The following is a 17,330-nucleotide window of genomic DNA, read 5'->3' on the forward strand; positions in this document are numbered from 1 at the left end:
CGCCGGCCCGCTCGCGCTCCAGTCGCCTTGTCTAGCAGCGGGGCCCAGCATGGTCATGGCGGATGGCCCGAGGCACTTGCAGCGCGGGCCGGTCCGGGTGGGGTTCTACGACATCGAGGGCACGCTGGGCAAGGGCAACTTCGCGGTGGTGAAGCTGGGGCGGCACCGGATCACCAAAACGGAGGTGCGGCCCGGGGCTCGGCGGGAGCGTCCGAGGCGAGGGATCGGGAGAGGAGCCGAGTGCGCACCGGGGCGGCTGCAGTGGTGCGAGCCGGGACCCCCCAGAGGCCGCGCCACTCGCCAGGCGAGCGGGCCCGGGACGCGGAGGAGCGGAGCTCGCGGGGGTCGGTGAGGCGCGCAGGGGTCGGGGCCGGGGCGCCCGCCGCCGGTGCCGACCCGCCGGAACCCCGGCCGGGGCGACTTCGGCTTCCCCTGTGCCAGCCGCCAGGCCGCACGGAATTTCGCCCGGAGCCCCCCACTCGGGCTGTGACCGGGTCTGTGGCCTCCGCTCCGGAGCCCAAGTTCCGCGTCTTCCCCGCTTTCGGCTGGGGGTGGGGAGGGAGGGGAAGTCTCGGAGCTCTCGGGCTGCGCGAGGAGAGACCGCCTGAGCTCGGGCGGCGCGGACCCGGATCGCGCGGCCGCCTGACCCTGGCGTCCTCCGCCCGGCGTGCAGGGGGGGCCCCGGTGGCCGGGAATGCCGCTGTCCACCTTTCTCCCTGCCTTTGCCCCCCGGAGGCTTTCGTGGGGTGCGTGGCTAGCTTGATCTCCTGCCTGAGACATTCCATCTCATACTCCAGACAATAGAACTGGTTAGAACGGTCATCTCTGCGTTTGCACAGATAGTGCCTCGGGCTCTCCTGTCTGTGGGGTTGTTCCTTTACCAGGTGTGCTTTCTGGCTCTGAGTACGCATTCCTTAAGCCACGTCAGTTGCCTGTACTCCTGCAGCCCTCAAGTGCTTCTTGACGGTGCACCCGGCCTCCCCCACCCGCCGCACGTTCTCCTGCACCGCACATATTTTCTCTGGAGCCTGTTCTTACCTAACCCGCCCACCTCCCCTCCGTCTCCTCGCGCTGCTGTCCTCCTCGGGGTCTCTTTTCAGGAAGTGCAAATTAAATACCTTGAAAAAAATAACCGAAACAAAACCATTCTTTAGAATAAAAATAGTGGTTTGGGCGTACTTTTCTCTACCTGGTTGTAATTGCCGCTGTAACTGCACCCTTTTCTAGCCTTTCCCCCCAGTTTTGACTTTGTTCCGTTTTCCCGTTTAGTGCGAATGTACTAGACTTTCAGCGGAGAATAAAGTAGGACTTTTTCTTTTTTCGCAGAATGATTTATGTAAGGGGAAGGGCGTTTGATGTTCGTAGCAGTTCACGTTTGTACTCAGAAGCTGTGCTTAAGGTCCATTTCCAAAAGGAGGGGAACGTCCTGTCGTTATTTCATGCTTTTTCCTCCCCCCAGCTGGTCTTGAAGCAGCCCCAGTCCGACTTACTTGAGATGTCACGACAAGGTCACAAACTTTCCTCTCACAGATTTACCAGTGTTAGCAATTTAAATAAGTTTGCAAGGTAATACGACTAGTGACATAACTGAATCTTGACTTAATTTGATCCCAGCATTTTTTTAAACGAAGAGAGTGGTTCCGTTCTTTTAAAGAGTCATAGCCAAATGCCGTGCCATTTCTCCTTGAGATATATAAAAAGAAAGCGCTTCACATGTGTGTTTTTATGACTCTTTGTTTAAGGCTGTCTAAGAAGCAAACAAATTAGAGAGACTGTGCAGAACTTTTGAGCTCTGCTATTCGAATGCCAGTCGTTGAATACCAATGAATTTGATTGATTTGTAGTTTTCCATTGTTACTACTTACATTTCTTATCGGTATTACTAGCAAGATTTAATTAGTAGCTGTTGTATTTCAGGTCAAATTTACGTAATATAGTGTCCGAGTAAGAGCTGAGTAAGTGAAACTGATGGTAACTGACACTGTCTCTTGAGGACGTTGACAATTCAAATGGTGTCCCTTTTCAAACTGATACCTCTTAGGGAGCTAGGGGGCACTGTGGAGTAATACCATCCTTCGGCTATCAAATAAACTGAGATCAAATGTTCTTTAATTGGAGGCACAAGTCAGATCCTGAAAGAGCAATCAAATCCTAAATTATGTGAGTAGTATACATGTGTAAAGTGATTTATGTTAAAAGCTACATTTTTAGTCCACAGATCCTAGCTCCCATTAGCTTTTCCAAATAATCATTAATTAACATTTAAAAAAGAAATAGTGTAAATATAAGATGGGTGAGCCTGATCGTTTATGGTGATTCGGTTTGATTGGGGACATTAGGGAGGCGTGAGGGAAATGACCTGGTAACTGCTGAACAGAACAGTTTTTCTAGATCTCCTTAGACTTTGTAAAGTTGCTCTGTGACCTTTCATAGGTAATTTGCATTAAGCATTGTTTAGTAAGTATAGATAAAATTGTTTCTTACAGTCTACCATTTGTTGCTAATTTTTTTAAAGCAACGACTTCTATTTTATTCACTGGATAAATATTTGTGAGCTTGACAGATACAACTACCTTAAAAACTAAATAAGAAGTCCAATGAAAGCTTGGTTATCTTACATTATTTTAGGTTCTCATACTGCAGTAATTACAATGAGAAAAATTAATATAGTTACAATATTTATTGCTTACTGAAGTTTCTTCATGTGCTATGCTTTAACATTAATGAAAGTTTATGTGCTTTAAAACTTAGAGGTATTCCTGGTACCAGGAAAAAAACAAAAAAAAAAAAAACAAAAAAACTTAGAGGTATTTTTTCCCAAATTTGATCCTGAGGCAAATTTTAGGGCACTTGGTTTAAGTGAACAATTAAATCCTTTTACTTTTAATTGGCTCTTTGTCACTTGTTTGGTATCACTCCAAAATAATGTATTTTCTGCAGAGCTTGGGAGTTCTGAGTCTGCTTCCCTTTTACCAAAAAAAAAAAAAAAAAAAAAATCTTCATTTTTATCTTACCTATCAAAAAGCTCAACATTAAGAAATGTAATTGCTTCATCTGAATCAGTATTCATATGTTAGATCTCTGTTGTAAATTTTACACACAAAAGGAAAGGCAGGTGGTGTTAGAATCCAGACTCCTAGTATAATACTTCATAAAAGCTTTGTAGTGCTGGTTTGTGGTTTATGAATTAGAGAAGCTAATTTTATAAAATTAGCATAATGGGAGAGGATAATAGCATTTAGGCTATTAAATTATTTTAGGCAATAGTGGTTGCTAGTTTGGATTCTGTGAGTGTCCTTGAATGGTGTTTTATTTTATTAATAGTGTAATAGGAAATAACTTTTTCCTTCTAGCTGTACAGTTTTTTTGTCTCAAGTAAAATTCCGGAAAAGCCACTCATCCTCTTATATTTTTTTCTACTTAAAAATATTTTACTATGGAATAGTATAGTACACTAAGAAAGTGTGTATATAATTTTTCCATCAGTGAGAATGGCCCCCCAACCCCAATACTGGGACTTGAACCCAGGGTCTTCAGACTGAGCTACATCCTCAACTTTTTTTATTTTTATTTTTTAATTTTTTGAGACAAGGTCTTGTTGAATTGCCCAGTATGTGCTTAAATTTGTAATCCTCCTGCCTCATCCTTCCAGAGTGCTAGGATTATTCACATGTGCTATCATGGCTAGAGGGATTAAATTACTCTTAACATTATATCACATGTCTCTCTAGTCTTTTAAAAATCATTTTTCCATAAACAGCACATGGTACAGTATGTAAGTTACAGACTTTTTTCCCACTTAACCTTAATACCTCAGCATTTTGCTTTTCTGTGTGACTTTAAATAACATTTTAAGTAGTTGTAATGTTTCACCTTGTAGATGGGGTGAATGGGGCCCATCTTAATGATTCCCTTATTACTGAATTATTACATAGTTTTCAGTTGTCACTTACAGTAAGTAATTGGCAGGGAGCATTTCTGTATATATAACTATGTATTTTAATTTTTTTAAAGGAGAGAAATTGTTGGTAAATTCCTAGAAAGAAAATTATGAGTGTGAAGTTATTATTTATACATTAAAGAGTTGTGTGTTGTAATTACCAAATCCATCATGTTGATTATTGAAAAATTTAGAAGTATAGGTTAATAAAAAAAATTATCCATAATACCATTACTCAGAAATAACCATCATTAGTTATTTTCAGATCTTTCCTATGACAGACAATCCAGTTTTCCTCAACAGCATGCCTTTCATATAGTTTAAAGAGCACATAGACTTGTAGTGCATGGGATCTTACAGGTATTTCACAGAGGTTCTGAAAATTTCTTAATTAAGATGGCAGGTAGATGTTAGGCTGCTTGCTTATCCTGAAGAGAACGTGGAATGCAGAACTGATATGAAGAACATTCTGAAAACTGCTTTTGTTTACTGAAAAGCTTTCTCTGTGCATTTTGGGACTTTTATGTTTAGGCATAATTTTTAAACTACTACCGTAAAGTGTAGGATTTTTAAAACCTTTCCAAAATGGTTAAAGTTCAAAACTGCATTTTTATAGCAAGGGTAAAAGCACAGAGAAGGGTGTATAACACCGTGATTATAATGTTTCCTGAAGAAAACTTATTTTTAATGCATTGAATCTTACGTTGTACTTTAAAATGTGTAAGACCTCTCTCAATAATCTTGGCACCAGTGTTGTACTGGAAAATAGTCCAGATTTCAAGAAGCAGTTCTACTATGTGCACAGAAGGACTTGCTACCAAATAACTTAATCATAGTATTTGTATCTGGAACTATGTGTGATCTTTAATTAGGTATTAAAATAGAAATTATATGTCACAATATATACGTGCTTTATTATAATTGTTCTCTTAGTTTCTTGGCACTCCAGGCATACAGTGATTGACAAATTATTCTGCTAAATTTTGGTCTTGTTTTGGGAGAACAAATGCACAAAATAAGAGTTGTGTAAATTTTTATATTCTGAAGAAACATTTAACTTTAACAGAGTTTAATGTGTTCTGATTTTAAATCCTCTGGGAAGATCTAGCTCAGTATGGGGCAATTAAGAAAGCATTTATTTGGAAATAACTGAAACTGGCCTGTCTTCTTGGATTCACATGACATCTGATTTATGGCCCACTGCTGATTGTAGATTCGTTTCCTTGGAGTCAGAAGAGGTTCAGAATTCTTTACGGTGTTTTTCCTTCCTTTCAGTCTATCTACTACCTTTCCTACCTCTATCTTTTTGAAATGAATTGTTCATGTTAAAGTTTCTTTATACAGAATATTAGTGGCGAATACTTTCCCATATTTTGAAGAGAAATAGCCTGTGTGTTCAGTTTGAGATTATGAGAAAATTGAAAGACAAACTTGGAAATTTCACAGACTCTTCAATTAAAAAAAAAATTTAAAAATATTTTAAACAAGCCAGGCATGGTGGTGCATGCCTGTGATCCTGGCACTCCAGAGGCAGAGGCAGAAGGATCACCAAGAGCTCAAGGCCAGTTGGAGCTGCGTAGTGAGTTCAAGGCCAGCCTGAACTATACGAGACCCTGTTTCAAAAACAAACAAACAAAAATATTTTAAATAGATTAAGAGGTACAGCTTGGATGTATTAAACAGGGAAATAATGCTAAAAATGTTAAAGGTCTTTGTAGTGAACATAACATTTCTATGGTCTTTCCTCCAATTACAGACGTTGTGGATTCCCACTAGGCATTTATCGAAAAGCCTGCAGAAGAGATTAAACAGCCCTCATGCTGCTTTCACAATTCAAGACACTTGGTTCATGTCCTCTTATTCACACATATTTTACATATATGTAATAAAATTGATGTCATCTATACATACAATGTGTGTTTTACACAGAGAGCATTTCTTTACATCTTTGTGCACTACCTGCTTATTGCCTTAGGGCAATTCCCTGGGGATGGAATTCTTGGGTAAAGGGTTACATATCTGACAGCGTGAGATGCCAAATTACATTCCAGAAAAGGAGTCCCATTAGTTTTCTACCAGGAAGAACACGCATTTCCCAAGAATGCTACTTCTTAAATCTCTACCAGTTTGGTAGAGGGAAGTAATATCCTTTGTTAGAGTATTTGGTTTTGGTTTTTAATTGATAAAAATTATATTTTTTTTGTTATTTTAATTTGCATTTCTTTGATTACTTTGGTTGCAATATTATGTGATGATAGTGTGCATTTCTCTTAGAATTGTTTGTCAATCCCTAGACTAGTTTTGTTCTGTTTTGTTTTGTGTTTTACAGCACAGTCTCACTATGTAGCTCAGGCTAGCCTTAAACTTGCTGTGTACCCCATGCTGGCCTCAAATTCACCATTCTCCTGCCTCAGCCTCTTGAGTTCTGGAATTACAGGAATGCACAATTATACCCATCATTTGGATAATTTTTAAATTGTATTGTCTTTTTTGTATTTGTTTAAATCATTTTTTAAGGTAGGAAATTATTTTCAGTCATTTGTAGTCTTATAAATTCTCAGTTCAGTAAGTGAAGTATTTTTTTTGTAACATTATAAAGACAACTAACATTACCATTAAATTATAGTTTGAAAAGGAGGAACAATCTTTAATTCATCAGTGTAACAGTTTTTATTTCTGCTCTTCCATTTAATTTCTTGTCTTTGCATTTTGTTTTGTTTTGTTTTTTGAGACAGGGTCTCGCTGTGTAATTCAGGCTGGTCTTAAACTCTCAACAATCCTCCTGCCTCAGCCTCCGGAGTACTGAGGTGTGTTACAGGCATGTGCCACCAGCCCAGCCAAATTTGTATTTTATATACTTGTGATTCTCATGTATTTTTTAACCCTCCTTAAGCTTTCTATATGTATGGTCTTCTTAGTATATAAGTCATAAAATAATAGAGGTATGTTGTAGTGAACTTAGCAAATAAGAAAACAAAAATGACTAATATTTCATGACCAGAAAAGTTAAACACGTTTTCATTTTTTTAACTAGAAAAGTAATGCATACTTATTAAAGACAAATCATATAGAAAAGTGTAAAGCTGGAAAATAGATCCATCATCTTTTTACCCACTGATAACTTTGTCAAATTTATATCTAGTTTTTCCTGGTCCTTTTCCATTCATATTGAGACTTCATTGATACCCTGATTTTCTACTTTGTGGGATACCAGTTAAGGAGAATTGAGGCCTAATTAGCCTCCTCTGTGAGCACAAAGAAAAAGTTAATAGAGCGGAGATCAGGTTGTTTACCTGGAGAGGTACTAATGGATAACGGAAGGCAAATGAATTCTGTGTTACTTTAATTGCTTGTACCTGTGTTTGAGTGACTAAAAAGCAGGATACACCAGATACTTTGGAGTCCTCTGTCCACTAAAGCAAGAGCCCCCTGGCCGCCTGCATGCTAAACTAACTCAGTGTCTGTCTTTCATCCTCTTTTGACTCCAGCTCAGGGTGACAAAAGACTGGTGGGCTGATTCCCCGCAGGCGGGACCTGGGAAAGGAACCTGGGACCAACAGGGCAGACCGGTTTGCTACACTATTTAATTTTTCAGTTTAAGTCTTTATTGTATTACTAAAGACTCATTTTTATAGTTATAAACTTAAGCATAATTCATGAAATTATTTCCCAATTTCTATTTTTGTACTGTAATGTTACACCAAGATCTTTGCCATCATTTCTGACTATTTCTTTAAAGTAATTTCTCAGAAGTAGACCCCTCAAGGCTTGCTTGATAGGAGAGATGTTTTTTAAGGTACTTAAGAAAGACTGCCAAGTTGCTTTCCGTAAAAATTAAAACCTGGTTTTTTATTGTTACCAGCAATCTATAAAAACAACCATCTCATTAAACTGTAGTTCACAGTACAATTAATCTAATTTCTCATTCACATTTTCCTGAGTATTTCTGAGGTTGAGTATTTAGCCCTACTGCATTATATGTGATAGTAAACATTCAAGTTTATCTTGTATCCCCTCCCAAACTAGAGAGGGAACCTTCCTTCTGTTTACTGATGATTTTTCTATTGCCGTAGAAATTCATTGGCTTATTCTTTTTAAGATAATATATGTATTGTTGAGAATTAGAGATTTGACTAATTTAGATAAATAACAAAGAGATCCTCAGTTTGTGAAATCTCTTCTTGTGACTACAGTTTTGGTTTTGGTACTATGTTCATAACTGAATAGGAAAAGAGTTGCAAAAAATAAATTCCCAGAGATTTTAGTTCATGCTGTCTTTAAAAACAAACTATTGGAAGCTGAGCATGGTGGTGCACACCTGTGATACCAGCACTCAGGAGGCTGAGGCAGGAGGATCACCATGAATTCAAGGCTAGCCTGGGCTACATAACAAGACCCTGTCTCAAAAAAATCAAAGATAAATAAATAAAAAACTGTTGGCACACAATCATTTTGTAAGTTGGGGACTTTCAGTACACCATTGGGGAAATCCCAAAATACAGATTTTTTTAAAAAAATAAAAGTTACTCATTTTATTCACAGAAATCTATTAAGTTCCCTGACAGTAGCAGTCAGATCTTACTTGGTTGGTTTGTTTTTTTTTTTTTCTTTCCCAAACATAATTCCTGGCATATGGTAGTTGGTCAGTAAATGTGACTAGTAGGCTCTTTGAAATAATAGAGAGCTTCAACTTGGACTTAAAAGATCTGAATTTTTTCCCCTGTGGACCTTTGTAGATTCTGTGAAGGCTGGGGGCATGTTGGGGTAGGGATTAAACCCACGGCCTTGTACATGCTAACTTACGGCAACTTGTAATACTCATTTTGATCAACAATAGGTATAGTATTTCTTCCGTATACTTCACAGAATTGAGAAATAAATGAAATGAAATATGTTAAAGTGTCTTGTAAAATTAAAAAACACCATGAAAGTTATCATCATTAGTATAGTTTTGTTTTTTGAGACAGGGTCTCACTTTGTAGTGCAGCCTGGCGTTGAACTGTATTGCCCAGGCTGGCCCTGAACTCAAGGCAGTCCTCCTACCTCAGCCTTCTGAGTGCTGATATTACAGGCATGTACCACCATACCTGGCTTATTATAGTTCTTGAAATTCGTGGTAAAGCGCTCCATTGAGTATGGCAGAGACTTCTAGCTGACCACCAAAACATCCCACTGTCTCTTCTTGCGGGGCATACAACTGGACCCTGCTGTGCATCCTTTTCATATAGGTATGGTCATGTGACTGCGTTCTGACTGATGGCCTGGGCAGAAATAATGTCACAGCTTCCCGGCCTGGCCCAGAAACATCTCCCATGAGAACCCCTCCAGACTTCTTTTTTTCCTGGCTAGAATATAGACAGCCTTCAAAGTAACTTTGAAAGCTACACAAATATAGAAAGCCTCTCTGAACCTCATATGTCTGCTAACTCCATCCATCCAATTCTGCTACATGAATAAGAAATAAACTTGTGCTTGAATCATATTGAATCATTATACATTCTGCATCTACTTGTTGGAGCAGTGAAGCTACATCTATTACAAGGAGCATGCTAGCATGTGCACCACTTTTCTTTAGAGAAGCATAATTCTCTAATAGAAGCCTTACAAAGAATAGTGACTAACAATTATATAGATGTGTGGACATATACAGTTGGTAACTCAAGATGAAGTTATTGTCATATGAGAATTTTTTAAGTAAAGTTAAATATTAAAGCTTAATTGGATCATTTTTCCATTTTTAACATTTAGTCTTCATTATTGAAGCCAAGGACCTCCAAATACAGGAGATATCTCTGCTAATGCCTTGCTTTAATATGTATTTAGTATCCAGACATTTTTCTTTAATATTAAATATGTTACTCAAGATACATAGTACAAAATTTTCTAAGGACAGTAATCATACTGAGTTTTTAAATAAACGTTACTCCCTTTCTCTCCGGCTTTATTTTTTAGATTGTTTGACCTATCTCCTAATTTTACACTGATGAGGGGGCATGCTAGTCTCACTCAGAGATTGTAGGGTAAGACCTTTTCTTCAAAATATGTATGTCTGTGAAACTCCGTGTTACGTTCCTAAGGAATGTTGAGAAAATTCAAGTATGCACGTACCCATTTACCTGGTAGCTTTTACCCAAAGTCACCCGGAGTAACTGGTAGTACTGGGTCCTGCCGTTCCCTTGGGGGAAGAAGTGTCTGTAAACGTCTTTAGCTTGAGGTGGCAATGCCTCTAACAGCAAGTGCAGTGTTAGTCTACTTGGCGATAGAAGTTTAAGGCTATTAACTTGCTAGACCGTATGATTATGAGAGTGAACACAATGCGACAAACAAAACAGCTTTCACAGAGTTCACATACTGCCTAAAAAGGGACTACCCTGTTTCTTCTGAGGCGATAAATTTTTTACACATCATGTTTAGTAATCTGATTTCCCCTGGGAAGCTTGGGTGGTTCTGTGGTTACAGTTAATTCAAATAAGAGCAAGCTGTGCATAGCATGTTAGAAATAGAGAAGAAGAAGAACTAAACCTTACTATAGACTTTAGAAGGTAACAGCGCAGGACAGACAAGCCAAAGGAAAGAAAACTAATTGTCTAAACGGGAGACTAAGGGAATTGAGTGAAATGACAAGCTGAATCCTATTTTTCTGGTATGCCTTTTGGGAGTGTTTAACTGCTAAGGCACATACAATGCTGATACTAAAAGTTACCCTGAGTTTGCTGTGGTGGAGCATACCTGTAATCCCAATACTCTGGGAGGCTGAGGCAGTAGGGTCAAAGTTCAAGCCCAGCCTGGGCAATTTAGTGACTTAGCAAGACCCTATTTCAGGCAGAGGTACTGAGTTCAATCCCAAGTACCACACACAAAAAAAGTTATCCTGAAACAGCATAGGGCTAAATTCTGTTTAGAATTTTGATAGAAAGTAAAGTCCATTTTAGAACTCAGAACTATTTAGGAGCTTCCCAACTATCTGATTATTTTATTTAAATCCGATTGCCTTATTTCTACCCAAATACCTACTTTTTTGAATAGTTCCTTTTAGCTCCATGAAAAAGCATGTGGTTGTTGAGTACCCGGTCATTCACCTTCAAATGTAATTTCTTCAAATTATTACCCTTGGAATTTTGGGGGTTTCTGTTTAGTTATGACAGAATGAGGCCACTTTTCGTGAAATCACATTCCTTTTTTTTTTTTTTTGAGACAGAGTCTTGCTGTGTAGTTCAGGCTGGCCTTGAACTCACCATGTAGTTGAGTCTGGCCTTGAACTCACGGCGATCCTCCTTGCCTCAGCCTTCCAAATGCTGGGATTATAGGTATGTGCCACCACACCTGGCCCACATTCCTTTTAAAAAGTTAAAGTATAGTATAATTGCATGAGGTTTTGTGGTTTGTTTTTTTTTTTGAGGTTTTGTGTTTAGATTTTTTAAAATGAAATTTAATCCAATTGACTTTTTTTAAGTGTGTAAGTTTTGGGGGTTTTTAAATCAGTTTTAATACTCTATATTTTGCTTCTTTAACAGAAAGTTATATCAGTATTATCTGTACACTGTCACTTTTCTAGAAAAATAATGCTTCAGAACAACAGAAATTGTCTTCTGAACTTCTCTCTACTTAGCAGGTCACTACTTGTACTTGACAGATAAACTGAGAAGAATTTATGTTTTCAGTGTATAGATGGAGCCCAGAGACATCATTGTTGGAAGGAAGGTGAACTGTGCTGTATTAAAACACGTAACTTTGCAGAGCTACTCTTTGTGGCGCAGTACGGATACTGCCAAACGAAAGCCACGTAGTAGGAGTTTAACGAGATACCAGTTGAAGAAATGAATGGATGATCATTGAATTAAAAGTAGCTGTTGTCATACGGGCCTACTGCCACTCATTTATTGAAGGGCTGTTTAACTGGAAAATGTTAACTGTTATATACTAATTGTATCCCTTGTGTTCTGGGATGCAGGTGGCGATAAAAATAATAGATAAATCTCAGCTGGATGCAGTGAACCTTGAGAAAATCTACCGAGAGGTTCAAATAATGAAGCTGTTAGACCACCCGCACATAATCAAACTTTACCAGGTACAGCTTGTCCTTATGCTGTCCGTGTTCAGTTTTTTATTTCACATCATGTTTTTGTCTGTTTTGTTTTTCTAATCTGTGAAAGGATAAATGTAAGTTAAGTATATCCATTTTTCTGTATTATCTTGAAGTAAAAAATTTGGAAATCGAAAGCTAATGGGTAGCTTAATTTGCAAGTTGTCTCAAATTGCTAGTTATGTGTTACGCATCCACAATTCCCTGGATAAATGAGGGTATGGTAGTTTTGCTTATTTAAAAAACGTACTGTTTATCTTTCATGAAATAATTCTATCACTTAGAGTGTTATACTTTGTAATATAGGAAGCCAAACATCTTTTTGAAGAGGCTTATTTTATCAAATAAAATAAATAAATCTTTTTTTTTAAATTGGCTTAATTAAAGTAATTTTTATAAAATAAATTGTGTTCCTTTTAAATATAGCCATTTTTTTAGAGGAACATTCTTCACGGGTCTCTGTTTTTGTTTTCCTAAGACAGGGGCTTGCTACATAGCCCAGGCCGGCCTTGCACTCTTGAACCTCCTCAGCCTCCAGTGCTGGGATTACAGGTGTGCACCACCATGACCGGCTCCATTTTCTGGGATTTTTAAAGAGTATTTCATGCTTAATAATAATATAAACCGTTTTTAAAGTTTCTATTCATTCATATGTAGAATTTTTTAAATTGTGAAATTGTTTCTAAACTGAAAAGTTGCAGTGTGCTGACCTGTGACTTTGATCCCCGAAGTATGATATGCACGGTATGTTGGAGTCAGTCTGTTCTGGCTTGTGAGACTGGTTATTAAATTTCCAGAAGTTTTGTGAGGTGATAAACATCATGTTAGTAATCTCAAAATCAGCAATAAGGGGAGTAATTATACCATAGGAAGTGGCTTACAAATTAGGGCCTTTTGTTCTGAGAGACCTGGTTTACTGTCACACAACTTTTACTCAGATGGGTTAGGACAAATATCCTTGGGGTGTAGGAAGAAAATATTACAGCTTTGAGCTGTGTTTATTTTGTCCTCTTGTGTGCATTTCATAATGTGCAGAATGTACTCATACTGTGGCATGTATAAATTTGTGTCTGTGTGTATATATATATATGTATAGATAGATATATGTACGTAAATATTTGTATATGTGTCTGTACATATATGTGTACACATATATTTTTTAACTAACAGTGTTTATTGATGCAAATTTGCAATAAAAAAGGTTGGAGACCATTGGTATATGCTATGCCTTATAATAATGAGCAATTATGTGTGCCATCCAAAACCTTTCCTAAATTTTAAAACTAAAGAGATCGCAAGAAGTCAAATTTATTTATTTAAGCTTTTTTTTATTTCCTGAAGAAGATACTTTTAGAAACTAATCACATTCTTAGAATTCTCTGATAAATTATAAGCTGAACTGAGGATAAAACTGCCATGATTCACTTGATAATTCTGTCTTTGTTTACACTAAATAATCAGTTAAAGTTGAATTACTATTTAATTTGTTTAGGTGCAAACTATAGGTATCTCAGTTTGTTTCACCTGGTGTGGAATAGCACTAAACTTACAATTTAGAGCAAAGTTAGTTTTTGTCCTTCAGTAGATCACGGTTAAAAGAGTGTTACAGGGAAGCAATCTAGAAATCTTTCATCTTGAATTTAAAAATGAATTGCCTTTCTAAATAGGGATTTATTCAGTAGAGTTTGAAAAGTCAAAGTGGTGGCAATCCCATATTTCCTTTCTGAACCTAGAAAACTAATTTCAATGAGAAGTATTCGGCAGTAGAGAATGAAGATGCAGCTTTCAAGCAGTGTTTTAAAATTCTAGTACTTTGTGTCAGTATTTTTGTAGAAAGAAATCACATTGTATCAGATTAGGTAGGCTACAGGCCAGATAAACTAAACTCTTCTATTTTATTATTCTCTTCCTCATCAGAGGTACCATGATAATACAGGGCTTTAAAAATTCAGTGATGAAGTATTGAAAAGTTGATCTTCAAAACTTTTGTTATCTGTATTACTATTCCTCAAACTTCAATGTGCATGAAACTTACTTGGCAGTTTTGTTAAGATGTAAATTCTAATTCAGGAAGTCTGAGATGACGCCTGAGCATCTGCATTTCTAACAAGTGTCTGCTACTTCTGGCTGATGAACCACAATTAGAAGAGCAAGGATCTAGATTTCTCATAAAAATATTAACAGAAAGATATTGTCAGGCTTATAAACTGTGCCAGTTTTTGAATTGTTCTTTACTCTGATTCTTTTGTTAATAGTTTTAATTTAGGTAAACCCATAGAATGTTGTAACTTACGGTCCTTTTTGTCAGACTAATGTGGAATTATTCATCAATAGGTAATGGAGACCAAGAGCATGTTGTACCTTGTGACAGAATATGCCAAAAATGGGGAAATTTTTGGTAAGCTTTTTCTTTCAATTTTTCTTAATTTGAAAAGTCGTTTATTGGTGTGAATGGGGAATTTCCTACTAATTTTTCTGCTTGAGAGTTGGTAATGTGAGTTGGAAATTTTAAGTAGTAGACTTTGATAAACTATCCAGTACACTAAAAACATGGAATGTAATTTATATTACTGCATTTATGTTAAAGGTACTGCTTAATTCTCTCATCTGTGTTCAAGAGACTAAATAATCAAAGATGAAGAAGGTTTATAGCACATTGTGAGAGAGATTTTCCTTCCTTTTATTTTTTTTTTAAACTTTCTTTCCAGGAAAAATATCAGACAGTGAATATTATTGAGTCCTGCTATGGCTTAGGTATTGGGCTGTCAGTGATAACCTAAAAACACTACACCAGTCATTGTGAATCTTACAGTTTAGTAAGATATTTGCTATAGCTGTAAGACCTCAGGCCAAGTCAGTAAACCTCTCCAGGATTTGATTGTTTATCTCTAATAAGAAAATATTTGATAAATTGCTCACTGTGGTCCATTTTTGTCCATAATAAATTATATTTTGTTAGTTCTGGCTTTTGATTAAAATGTCTATTTATTTTTATTCTGTGGAGCTACAATACAGTAGGTACCTAAATATTTTTAGTACTTAACCTAAATTTAAAACCAAAATTGTTTTTTAAACAGCTTTATTGAAGAGGAATTCACATAGAATAAATTTCACCTATTTAATATGTGCAATTTGATAAGTTTTAACACACGATGACCATGAAAGCCTCACCACAGTCAAGATGCCCACCAGTTCCGACTCTCTGTACACTCCGGCAACCACTGACCTGTGTCCAGCACTGTAGATTATTTTGTAGCTTCTGGAATTTTATGTTAATGTAATCATATAGTATATATTCTTCTTTTTTGTCTTTCCTTCAGAACAAAATTGAGATTCATCCATTTTGTTATGTATGTCAACATAGGCAATAATTTCTTTTTACTGTCAGTGGGTGTTACGTGAATACATTCTAATTTGTGTGTCCATCCGTCTCCCGGTAGCTGTCTGGGTTGATGTCAGTTTCAGGTTATTAAGTAGCTGTGAGCATTCATATCCAAGGCTTCACCTTGCACAGGCTCCCTTCAGATACAATTTACCAGTTCCCATTTGTTAGTGTAAAAACTTTAAAATAATGTACTTCTGTTTTGTTCTGCCTGGCTTGTATGTTCTTGTCACATTTTGCCATATGTATTTTATAAAATACAATGCAGTATTACTTGTAGCAATTACCTTTTACAGACATTTCAGTATTTTTTAAAAATATATTTACCAGTATAGTTGCCACTGCCACATTCCTTTACATGCACGCCTGGTTTCATCTTTATCCTTTTGTTTAGATGCATATTTTCATGTAGGGTCATTTTCATTTTGCCTGAACGATTTTCTTTAATATTTTTTGTAGTACAAGTGATGGAATCTTTCAGTTTTTGTATGTCTAAAATAGTCTTTATTTTACTTTTTCTTTCCTTTTCTTTTCCTCTTTCTTTCTCTCTCTCCTGTCCTTCCCCCTCCCATCTTCTCCCCTCTCCTCCCCTCTCCTCTCCCTTTCTCTTTTCTCCAGTGCTGGGGATCAAAACCAGGTCCTTGTACACGTTAAGCAAGTGCTCTCACGGAGCTGTGCCACCATATTTGCACTGGGTGTAGAATTCTAGATGAGGTGCTTTGAGTCTTTTGCTGTGATTTGTACTTTAAAGACGTTTCCCTGCTGGACTGTGTCTCTGTTGCTGGAGCACAATCCTGATACCCACGATTTAAAGAAGTTTAATTGGTCTCTGTGTTAGGGGATCCAGTCCATGACCCGTTAGCTCAAAGGCAGAAATACCCCGGGAGAAGAGCGTAACGGAGCAAAGGTGCTAAGTTCATGGCAACTGAGAAGCAGAGCAGGTGCCCAGTACCAGCGGGCAAAAGGCCAGGGCCCTTGGTCCTGCCTCCACGAGCCACCCAGACACCCGAAAGTGTGCTTTCCTAGTGTGCGAGGCATTCTTAATCCACACAAGTTAGCATATCACAGTTAGTGGTCACCACTATCTTCTCATTTGCAGTGTTTCTGAGAAGAAATCTGGGATTGGCTTTTTCTTTATTCCTGTGTACATATTATACCTTTTTCTCCGCGTTAAAAGCTTTCTAGTTATCGTTGGTTTTACCAATTTGGTTATAATGTGCCTCTTCTGGTATTTTTCATGATTCTTTTGTGTGGTGTTCATAGAATTTCTTGGACCTGTGTGTGTATGGTTTTGATAAAATTTAGAAGTTTTCAGCCACTATTTTCTTAATTTTTCTGCCCCTTTGTTCTCTGAGATTGTAATCAGCTGGCTATTAGACCATGTGAAGTTTTCCCAAAGCTCACTGGATATTCTTTTCCATTTAAAAAGAAATCCTTTTTCTCTCCATATTTTACTTTAGGTAGTTGCTGTTTCATCTTCAAGTTCACTAATCTTTTCTTCTGGAGTGTCTACTCTGGCATGACTTTATCCAGTGTATTTTTCATCTCAGATATTGTGCATGTTTTAGAAGGAACTTGACTAGGACTTTTTTACACCTTCCGTGACTTTACTTACCTTTTTGAACACCTAGAATACAGTTAGAATAGCTTTTAATGTCTGTGTGTGCTAATTGCAACCTCTTTGTCAGTTCTGTATCAATTTTGATTGGTTGATATTTCTCCTTAGTTTTGCTTGTATTTTCCTGCTTCTTCACATGTGAAGATGGAGGGATGGGATTGGAGAAGTTGGTTTCAATATTTTTTTTTTAATTTTATTTTAAAGAGTAAAAGAAGGGTAACATAATAATAGGGGGGACTTAGCAAATTACAGACAAAATGGTAGGAAATTATCAATGGTTATCGTTTTACATATTGTTATCTACAAA

The 17,330-nt window shown here is 37.4% G+C and overlaps 1 protein-coding gene across 1 annotated transcript in view; it reads left to right on the forward strand.

Moving 5' to 3' along the window:
• The window catches only part of Sik2 (salt-inducible kinase 2), a gene marked incomplete at its 5' end in the record, with an annotated part of 116,045 nt that continues 98,715 nt past the window's right edge, over positions 1 to 17,330 (forward strand). Inside the window, 3 exon segments of the mRNA XM_005378076.2 lie at positions 1 to 184; positions 11,892 to 12,008; positions 14,358 to 14,421. Of these exon segments, the coding sequence (XP_005378133.1) occupies positions 50 to 184; positions 11,892 to 12,008; positions 14,358 to 14,421 (316 nt within the window).

The sequence above is a fragment of the Chinchilla lanigera genome, unplaced genomic scaffold (assembly GCF_000276665.1).
Source record: "Chinchilla lanigera isolate Chin_1 unplaced genomic scaffold, ChiLan1.0 scaffold00011, whole genome shotgun sequence".
Taxonomy (NCBI): domain Eukaryota; kingdom Metazoa; phylum Chordata; class Mammalia; order Rodentia; family Chinchillidae; genus Chinchilla; species Chinchilla lanigera.